This window comes from Gavialis gangeticus, unplaced genomic scaffold (genome assembly GCF_001723915.1).
Source record: "Gavialis gangeticus isolate Ggan-Ray unplaced genomic scaffold, GavGan_comp1, whole genome shotgun sequence".
In the NCBI taxonomy this organism is placed as follows: domain Eukaryota; kingdom Metazoa; phylum Chordata; order Crocodylia; family Gavialidae; genus Gavialis; species Gavialis gangeticus.
Window position 1 is genome coordinate 25,366,904 of NW_017728998.1, and position 10,968 is coordinate 25,377,871.

At 46.7% G+C, this 10,968-nt stretch overlaps 1 protein-coding gene across 2 annotated transcripts in view; it reads left to right on the forward strand.

Annotated features, from left to right (window-relative positions):
- LOC109289561 (uncharacterized protein F13E9.13, mitochondrial-like) overlaps positions 1-10,968 on the forward strand; it is a 60,543-nt gene that overhangs the window by 11,246 nt on the left and 38,329 nt on the right. The window contains exon 2 of one of the 2 annotated variants that reach the window (XM_019505637.1): positions 6,478-6,560. The exons of the other annotated variant lie outside the window; for it this stretch is intronic. Within the exon in view, the coding sequence (XP_019361182.1) occupies positions 6,478-6,560 (83 nt within the window). The remainder of the gene's footprint in view (positions 1-6,477; positions 6,561-10,968) is intronic. 2 annotated transcript variants of the gene reach the window in all.

The following is a 10,968-nucleotide window of genomic DNA, read 5'->3' on the forward strand; positions in this document are numbered from 1 at the left end:
AGTGAGGTCATAGGTTCAAAATAAGGGGTCTGGAAGGGGACACTGAGTAGAGCAAACTGGCCAGCACCCACTGCTCCCTGAATTAGTTGAGGGAGCCTGTGGATGCCAACCAGTGAAACTGCTTGGAGACTTGAATGGAGGAGTGGTGACAAGACAGCCCTACACTTGCCCTGGTTTCCCCTGGCCAGAGCCTCCTTCCTAGTCTTGTAGATGGCCACCTTGGCCAGAGCCAGGAAGAGGTTGACGAGGAGGCCCCAGGGGTTGATGGGGCCAGGGATGGGAAGGGTATAACAAAAAAGTTGCAGGGAGAAGTACAGCCACTACCTGAGCAGGAGGTTCTGGAGGAGGCAGAAGAGGGGTTGCAACCTGGCGCACTCGAGATAGGCATGTGCCGGGGTCTCCTTCTATTGGCAAAGGGTGCAGGTGATGGGAGTGTCTATAAAGCAAGCCAGATACATGCCCAATGGCACCATGGAGGATCTGCCAGCTGAGGTTCCCAGTGGCTCATGGGATCCTGGTAGATTAGAGACTTGTCCACTGGGGACCTGGGGTATCTTGCCACCACCTCACCTAGGGTGTCCTGCCACTTGTTGCCAGGCTGGGAAACAAAGACAGGGTGATGGATTGCGTGGAGCATGAGCATCAAGAGTTGGTAGTGATGGGCAATTCAGAAGAGGCCTGATTTGATATCCCGCACTGTTTGATGTTCGATGGAGCCGTTTTCATGTTGATTTCTGGAAAGTGTAGGTAGTCTGTTGGGTAAATTCTTCTAGGTCTCCCCAGAGTGATTGTAGGAGACAAGTTGTAGGTGTGCACACATTTCCAAAAGTGGGTTTAGGGTTTGAGTGCTGGGGGATATGAAATCTCCCTGCAGGCAATGTGCTTCTTGGGACCCCTCTTCTCCAGGGCGTACAAGTGTGAACTGCAGCCCATCTCCCAAAGGAGCTGGATTCGCAGGCAAACCATGACAATCATCCAGAACTTGGAGCTCCTCCTGCTTCTCCCAACACTTTGCAGAGGGACGGGTTGTCCAAGTCGGTGGCCAGGCACCTCCCTCTCAAGCTGTTCCTTGGCCACTTCCCTCTGTCGGGTGTAGCTGTGGCAAAAGAGCTGGACATGCACCTTCCCCACATCCTGCCATCTCCAAGTCTAGGGGAGAGCTGGCTGCAGCTCATGACAAGCCAGAACTCCTGGAAAGCTGCTGCTAAATCCACATCCTCCACTAGGCTGTTGTTAAAGTGCTGGCCCTGGATACTCAGGCTGCAGTGAGACCCAAGGGTAGATGAGGTGGTGTTTGCTGAAGGGGGCTGGCCTAACACCAAAGGCATAGATTTGGGCAGTGTTTGGCAATGAAAAATACATTTGGTCCAGCTGGGAGTGGCGCACCTGGTCCTCCTCCACCCTCATGAAGGTGAAGGTGGTAGTGTCGTTAGGGTGGAGGCGCACCAGACATCTGCAGTGGTCTGAGAGAACCCCTGTGAGGACATCAGCGGTAGCCTGGCTCCACTCCTGCCTGTTCAGTCCTGCACCTTGAGGGAGACATTATGAAGTCCTTGGCGAAGACCAGGCACTTGTGAGGCTTGAGGGTGGCGCAGCAGGTGGCCATCTGCTGGTAGAATCAGGCCATCTCCGAGTGGCGCATAAGGGTGTAGGATGTTCGGCAAGTTCAGAACAAACCCCTGTCCCTGACCCGGAGATGGAGCAGGTGGCCCAGCACCTCCTCGGCACCCTGGAGGATCTCTGGCTGCAGGCCCAGGGAGAACAGAGTTGCCACCCCACATGAAGTCTCTGTGAGGTGGCTGAAGTACACCCTGTTTCCCCACTCCAGCCGCCAGCTGGCTTTGCGGCTGGAGTCGCATGGGTCTCATGAAGGAAGAGCACAGAGTACCCACCCTTCCCAAAGGAAGGAGAGTATTTGGCACCTGTGGAGACCTGTCCTGCAGATGCGGACATTGAGAGTCGTGATCTTGAGTGACCTCGTTGTTGTGGGGGGGGGGTGCGGCTGGCTCAGCAGGGGCTCACAACCCTGCCACCCTCCCAGAGATGTAGAGGGTGTCGTGGAAGCTGTGGGCCCATGTGTAGGTCCTGTTCCCTCTTCCTCCACCCCAGTGGGGGCAGAAGCCTGGTGAAACCATCTGAATTGCCTGGTCTGCTGTTTCCCCTGACTTCAGCAGGGGGAGCAGTGCAGCCCTTTGGGGGTTGGTGGGATCAGCTCCGGGAAGGGCAGGACGGAGCGGGGTCTGTGCATGGTCCCTGTTCTGCTTGTTGGGGGACCCTGCTTTGAACCCCTCTGTGTTGGGACCACTGGGTAGGCCTGGGATGGTTTCTGGGGGGTTTTATGGGAGTGCTGGAGGACATTTGTCAGGTACTGTTGTGGCTTCGGTGCCCTCGCTGGAGCCTTTGGGAAGGGACTTTTCCCTATCAGGGCTCGCCAAGATGAGCCCCAGGGTTCCTACCTCCTGTATATGTTCAGAGAGGGAGAGCTGTGCCTCCCAACCCACCCCAGGGTGGTCCAAGCCTCTGCTTTGGCACTTGCATTGTTGGGGGGCAGGTTGTGCTCGGCAGAGTGGTGGTGTCCTCCCAGGGCTCCTCCCTTAAACAGTCTGGCTGTCCCACATCCTCCTCCATGGGGGCAACTCTTAATTTTCCCCAGGGGTGGGGTGTCTGGTGAAGCTCAAGGGGCAAGCAGACTTTCCTTCAGTTCTGCCCCCTCTTGGTGAGCTGGAGGGGGTATTGGAGGGTCCAAGCTGTGTCTGGGCCTTCTGCTTTCCTTTGGCAGCAGAGTGCTGCCTGAAATGGACCCAGCACCCACTTAGCTATGAGGTGGACCTTGAGTGGATCAGCTCCAGGGGCAGGGGGTGGCATGGGACTGGGTGCAGGTGAGGGGGTAACTGCAGTGGGCTTGGAGCACCCCACTCCATCCCCTTTTCTGCCTGTTCCCCCCCCTACCCTGGGACCCCACCAGGGGCTGAGGTGCAGGGTCCCTTGAGCTTGTGGGGGGTCTGAGTGATGCAGCTGAAGTGCCAGACATGCCAGTGGCAGGAGCACCCCTTTCTCTGGTCGGGGCCTGCAGTACCCCCAGTTACTGGCCTAGGGGGCACTTCTGGCTTAGGTGCCTTGCTGTGTGGCACTGGAAGCACCTCAGGTCTGCCACTGTATAGTACATGTGGATGAGGGACCCCAAAAGGCCCCTAGCCCCGAGTGCCAGCTGGATTGTGATTTGGCAGCAGAAGAAGCAAACATGGTGGAGGCTGGGCTCCTGGCATGCCAGCAAGAGGGGAATGGCTGGGGAAACGATTCTTCCCAGGGTCTGGAGCTGGGGCAGCAGGGCCAAGTTGGGGAGGTGTGGGGAGATGGGGCTCAGGACCCCCTGGGTCCCTAGTTCCTCCAGGGACTCAAGGGGGATGTGCTTGCAGGCAACTGGAGGCAGGCAGCTGGCGTGTGTGACAGTGTTGGAGAGAACCCACTGGCAGTGCAGGTTCCTCTCAAGTTGCAAAACAGCAAGCAGCTCAGCAGCAGGGATGGGAACCAGGAGCTGGGAGCAGTGCTGGGATCAGGGATGTGTGTGTGGAGGGGTAGCCCTCTCTCCCTGAGGGGGGGATAGCAGGCAGCAGCAGAGGCAGTCCAGGGGCCAGCCCATATGGAGCAGGTGGGATGCTGACCCTGCACGGAGCTAGCAGGAGCCTTCTCCAGGGGATTGACGTAGGGCTTTGCAGGGGAGAGAGGCTCAGGGTGGCTTCCTGGCACAGCAGCTGCAGCAGCAGCTGGGGGAAGTGGTGGCCACTGGAGCCTGGGCATGGGGTTTCCCTAACATTAAAGCATTCTGACTTCGGCCTCTCCTCTTGTGAGCTAAGATTGAGTGTAAGGAGTAACTGAACTCCCGGACTAAAGAGTCTGGAATGGAGGATGCTTGCCTGTAGTATCTGGGGGCATCCAAACCCCAAGACCCCTGGCTTTGGGCCTACAGGTAGGATGCCTGCCAGTGGATTTGGGAGTATCTGAAGACCTAGGGTGAGAGGTCTAGGTTGTAGCGCAATACATAGTGTTTAGAATGATTGAGTTCTGCCTGCTCAATCAATATGGTTTTTGGAACAGTTGAGTTCTGCTCAATCGATATAATTTGGAACTGATTTTACCTGGAACATGAAATACGTTATTAAAATTTTTTTTAAAAATGCTGACCTTGGCCTCTTGTGAGCCAAGATCAAGATTACTGCACCGGTCTGTTGCTCTGACCAAGATGGATTTGAAAGGATTGTGTAGTGGAGGATGCACCCTGATCCAATGCACTGAAGACAGGACACCTTATGAGAGTCTGTAACAGCCGCCCAGTGGTCAGCTTCCAGTGGGAGGATCTCAGCTACATGCTTACTTTATGGAAATGGAGGACCACTCCCTAGCTTGCTTCTGTGGCTGTTGGCTAAGGACAAGTGAGACTCGGGGGGTATCCAAACCCTAAGACCTCAGGACTTGGGCTTTCATGTAAGATGCCTGCCAAGGGGTTTGGGCATATCTAAATCCCAGGCTAAAAAGTCTGGGGTGGAGGTTACTTGCCAGTTGTAGTGCCATATATGGTGTTTGAACACCTGAGTTTTGTTCAATTGAGAGGATTCAGAACTGATTTGGCTAATTTGGCCTGGAATAGGGGGGAAAAATTCTCACCTGGCATGGTTTTTCTGAGTTCTTTGCCACAGAAAAATTGCTCTATTATTTTTCTGAACTCAAAAAATAAATGAAAACCAAGAGCTGCCATTTTCTGAAGGGGGCTTCAAGTCTAACAAGGGGCACCTATGTGTAGGCACTTGGGACCAGAGTCATCCTGGAGTAGAAGTGCAAATCCTGTCACTTTTCTCATTGTCGACTGAGGTTGTGTAAAATAGATTTAGTCTAGAGTGGGCACAACTTTACAGGGCCTGCAAGGCTGAGGGTGGCTCCCACAATCTGAACTTAACACAATAGTAAGAAAGACTACCAGGCCTCAAAGAAACATAAATGAAGTAAAAAGATTAGAGGTTAGGTTTCATGGAAGTTTGTGTCCTGGAGAGGGAGGATTAAAGCAAATGATTGGTAAAGGAATGAAGCAAGTGTTTAAAGAGAGTGGGTGACTTTAAAGGGTTCTTCAAGTGGCCAAAAAATGAGGGTATTCTCTCAGGGCATTGGGCCTAGTGGGGACACTAGGGTTTTGTCACAATAGTAATGGCTTCTGATGGAGCTGTTTTCTCGTTGATCTCTGGCAAATGTAGCTAGTCTGTTGGCTAAATTCTTCTAGGTCTGCCCAGAGTGATTGTATGGTTGTAGGAGACAAGCTGTAGGTGTGCCCATGTTTCCAAAAGTGGGTTTAGGGTTTGAGTGCTTATTTTATCCTACTTGAGGCCCAGTTTGCACAAGTGACGCTTGTGTTGGAATTGGGTGTACCTAAATGTAGATACTGCGATACCAGGGGGCACTTGCAAATTTTGAGCTCAAGATTACTTTTGGGGGTAAAGAGGCAAAAAAAATGTGAATTTTAGCATTGTAGTAGTATCTGTGTGTAAATTCCCAGCCATTTGAACTCCCCTGGGAACCTTTTGGAAGACCTTACAGAAGGTACTGGAAACAGTGGTCCTATGGCACTGTGCATGGGTTAGTTTACTGTGCTGAAAAGGGTCTCGTTCAGGGGTTCTCAAAGGTTTTATGCCACGGCCCAGCAAACCATGGCCTGGAAGTGGCTGCAGTCCGGCAGTCGCAGCCAACCGCGGCCGGAATTTCTGACCAGCAGACAGGTAAGGATACCCCCATTCCCTGCATGGGTGGGGGTTAGCCAGACCCTGCGCTGCCATGAGCACTGCACACGGAGCTGCGGCCTCTCTGTCCGGCTGTGGGGAGCCACGGTTTGCTGTTCCGCAGCCACTTCCAGTCTGGCACCAGGCCACAGTCCAGGGATTGAGAACCCTGGTCTAGCTACCACAGAAAGACGTTTCAGATATTCAAGCTGTCGTGCAGTTGTACAAAGGATGTTTAAGGCATTGCACCACTGCGTGCATTGTCACTGTAGTGAAAATAAGATGTAGATCAATCATGTTCTACTGGGGAGAAAATGCTATTGAGGTACATGACAAGAAACTTGTGCCCATGCTGCCCACACTAATACATTTTACCCATTTTGGCATGCAGATGCCTGTAATGATCTTAAGCTAGAACTCCAACTTATAGATTCGTAGATGTTAGGAGCTGGAAGGGACCTCTCAAGATCATCAGGTCCAGCCTCCCTGCACTTGGGCAGAAAAGACTCCTTGGGTTAGATGACCCCAGCAAGGTGAGCATCCAGACTTTTTTGAAGATATCCGGAGTAGGTGCTTGTACCACTTCTGGGGAGTCTATTCCTGACCCTGGCACTCAAGTTGTAAAGAAGTTTTTCCTCAGAGAAACTGCTTCGAGAATTCAGCTTGGCTTAGATTTTTTTTTACTTGTACTATAGCATTAAGTTGTTCTTTACAGGGACACCGCAAAACTGTTTGCCACTGCCTCGGATCATTGATGAAGCCTGCCGTGAGGCTGAAATTTACAAGGATGCTGGAATAGTAAGTTTGTGTTAGCCTCCTATTCTTATTTTGATGTCAAATATTGTTGTGTCAGTAATACAAGTCTTACTTCTGTGCAGCTACTATACTAGTGGTCTTGCATGTTAAAGTTCCAGTTAAAACTTTGGATCCAAACACAAGAAGACTGAAGTGGTTGTTTGAAATCCAGTGTTTTGATCTGCACACTGTCAAAACCACATATATCATCCCTGCTTCTTGGAAGAGTTTGACCTGTGGCTATGAACTCTGCAACTATCTCCAAGTAAGCATATTGACAGTCAGCTCCTATGGGTGAGACTGCTTAAGGAAGCCAGTGAGACATCAGCTATTGCCAACATTCTAGGCATCTGTTCTTTGGTGTGAGTGGTCACCCATTGCAGCAAAACGACATGCTTTTTGCTTTTTATACTGTATCTGTAGCATAATTAATGTGTTCTGGTTTTGTCACTGGAGAATGAAGCAAGCCAAGATACTTCCACCTTGCTTATAAGTAAGATAAATCTGCCAGGGCTTTACTAGAACATTATGCAGGGATTCAGAAAGAACCCATGTCCATTTCTGCCCACTGTAATACTTTTATCATACACCCCTGGCTTTGCTGCTTTGCATATCTAGAAGAGGCCTAAAAGGCCAGCCCCAGCCAGAGGCAACAGAAGGCAGGTACTATTGACTAAATTTCTATTGGACCTCAGGTGTTGTAGTAATTTCCATAGGTCAGCAGATTTTTAACAGAGTGTATGTCCTTTTAAAAGGTCAGGGTATGTTTTAAACATTTCATTGCACCTTGTATCCCTGTGTTGCTGCACTCTTTTCTTTGACCTGCCTGCAGTGCAAATATAAATTTCTGGCATTGCAATGATGTGGTGTCCCAGAGTGTGGGCTTTAAACAAGGCTTAACTGGACAGGAATTCAGTGCTCTGAGCTGTTCTTATTTGCTCCCTAACTTTTTAAATAGGATTATTTTTATTATTACTCTTTATAGAGCATCATAAATTCCCATGACACTTTACAGTCAGAGTAAGATTGAATCTAAGAGCTTAATATAAGTTACAAAAGGGCAAAGAGGAGGCATAAGATGACAATTCACGTAAAGGAGGTTAGAGAGAGTATTGGAGAGGATAAATCTGAAAGAAGTGGGAGAGGAGATGGGGTGAACACCAAAGTAGAACAATGAATTGAAAAGGTGAGTTGAGATGAGATGCAAATAGAGATGACTTGGCATATAGCCTTGAAGGCAGACACTGAGGAAAAATGTTATGAGTTAGAAAGTTAGGTCCCACCCAGGAAAACTGATCCCTGTGAGCAGCTGTCTCTATCCAGGCAAAAGGTTACTGGCTTTCAGGGGTCTGCCCAGGTAACACAGTTTTTGTGGGCTGATGCCTTCAACTGGAAGATACTTGCACTAGGGGTTGTTTGCTCCTTTGTCTTGTGTGGCACACAACTCTAAGCATTTACTAAGCTGACAGGAAATCGATGACAAAGAGGCTGATGTGTGATGTGGTTAGAGTAGCAGGAGAGAACACTGTACAACAGTAGGACAAGGGAGTGGCAAGAGGTAGTTTGACATCCCCTTTTACTAGAGGAAGTGGGTATGATACACAAGCAGTTGGTAGTTCTCTTAAATTTATCATCCTGCATCCCAGCACTTGTTTGGCTAGGTTAGTAGAGCTTAAATATACTGAAAGTCTTCATAAAAGGGAAAATAGACAAAACAGAAATAGGACTAAAATATACATTAAAATACAGTTGAGTTTATAAAATACTTAAGCTGCAACTGCCTCTAGTGGTGTCCACGTTCAGCACTTTTGGATACATTGACAATTGAGAATAGATTTGTTAGATATTTTACTCTCTCTCCCGTCTTATTCTGCTGGATTCTTTTTGTCAGCTAATACTATAAATTGTGCTGTTCCAGGAATGACTAAATTGCCATATTTTTGAAGTACTGAAATTGCTGAATTCTCATAAACTTTAAACTTGACTCTAGATAAATGAAAAGTTAATGCAGTAATTTCTCTGCAGTGTGTAGTCAACTAAATCCTACACTCACCCACATTTTGTGCAGATGTTCTACATCATGCTCATAAGTAGAACAATATTTACATCAAACCAGTCTTTCATTCTAAAGTTAAGAACTTGAAACTGAAAGTTGAGACTGCCGTTACTGCATTATATACTGATTGAAACACAAAACACATCAGAACTTTGAAAAGCAATGAAAAAAGTCACACATCTGTTCTTTTGATAACATATCAGGGTCAGGAATAGCTTCTATAAATATCCGTAAAGAGATTGATCTAAAATGTTCCTGGGAACCCATGGCAGGATATTTTCCTTGGTACCCCATGTCATCCTTGTCTGTTGAGGATGAGTAGTTAACATGTCTTTACGTTTCTCTGGGGAATTCCAGATGATTTGTTTTCCCCTTAAAATGGCAGGGATAATTTTGTCATATCAGACATGGGCACAGCGGTCAGATTTATGTAATCGCTGTCTGGCAGTGACATGTTAGTAATTATAGTCTCCTAGATGTGTTCAAGGAAGTCAAGAATTTAGTGTCCCATAGGATTGGCAACAGAGGACCTGAACAGTAGCCTCTGGGCTTTAAGGTGAAGGCCTCTTCCTTCACTTTTCTTGTACCTTTGATCACATGCACAGGTCTACTCTGGATTAAAAGTCTTCATAGTTTGTAACATTTCTCTGGCTTAAAGAATTTTTTTCAGACTGGCTGGTAGGTCATGATAAAATACTGTCTACTTCAGATATTCCTAATGAGCACAGTACTGTAGCATTCAAGTGATGACCTGCTAGCAGACTGTATCATTGAAATCACCTGAAGCTTTTATCTCCTTTGGAAGGGAGCTTATATTTGGCAACAACCCTAGCCTCGAATCCTACTGTAGAAGTTAGGTTTTAAGGCTTATACTTTGGTCAGCTACTAGGTAATATTAGGTAGCATCACTAGTAGCTCATAGTTATCACTTAAGTATCTTGTATAGTAGGGCCAAACATTTCCAGTAGGGCTATCAGAAACTGGGAGCAAATAGTAGGTAATGCTCAAATGGTTTTGATGTTGAAGATTTTGTTGAAATTGCTTAGTGTAGACAGGGTATGTGTAGCCTATATATGTACGCCGCTGAAGAACGTAAATCTGGATCTTTAGAAGAAGGTTACTTGTCTGGTGTAGTAGTTGTTTAACATAAATAAAAAGATATGTAATATTAGAACACAGTAATTAAAACAGGAAAGGGCCATCTGTGCCAAAACATTTATATGCTTTGTATTGCCAAATAATCAGATGTCTTAGACAATATTTTTAAGCAACAGATTCTGAGATTAAGGTCCCTGCAGTTTTTCCTTTTCTGTTTTTAGTTTAAGAAAATATTTATAGTGTAAAAATATGGCTTTCACAATGTAAGTCACTGAACTTCTGTCCTGTTGATTCAGTCTTGTAACAAAGCTCCTGCAGCCAAATAGTAACAAATCTGCAAGTTTTTCTCCTTTATCGTATCATTTCCTTTAAATAATTGTTATCTTCTATCACTTAGTTGAGACCTTTTAGATAGTCAAATCGATTACAAATCATTTAAAAAATGTAATGTGACACTTATCTGGCAAGAAGGCAGGTGAAACTGTTATCATCCTTCTTAACTAATATTTTGCATCATGGTCTTTTTTTTTTAACTTACCTGTTTTTCACAGACTTCCTTCTATCTACCCGCCCATCCAACTACCCATACTGGATCCTTGAGAAAGTGCTTGGGGTTCTCTCTAGTGCAGTTTTATTTGTAATGTTATTCATCTCTGCTTAATTTACCTTTCATGGTGAAGAGAAAACATCTATTCTCTCCTAAAATCTTTTAAAATAGGATGTAGGTTAATGTTTGGAGTGTAAATAGGGCCTGCAGTTTATTATGCGGGCATGTTATTGTAAATATAGCTGCAATAAATTGCCTCTTAATTTTCATCCACACTAGTGAGGTAGAATTTTGTATAAAGGCTAAGCAAATAGGACAAAAATGTTCTACGTACCTCCGATCCAGAGGGAATCCTGTTATTCATCTAGAACTTTTGAGGAGTTTAAAATAGATTACTCTTGAAGTACTATGTAGATCTCATAGGAAGAAATGAATATGCATTTTCTGTTTATATAGGGGTATGTTGGAGGTGGAGCTACGGGCATTAATTTCTTCAGAATACACCTGAACACACCTAGTGCTTGAGCAGAAATATAAAGTAGTAGTTCTTAAAGGAAGTTTGGTTTTCTAATAAGTGCTGAATGTAATATTATTCATGTAAGCAAAGCTTGCAGGGAAAGGATAGCTTTTCTTTTTTCTGTGTAGTCGGAGATTAAGAACAAACATCTAGTAAATCTTTGCACTCCAAAAAAAAAAAAAAAAAAAAAAAA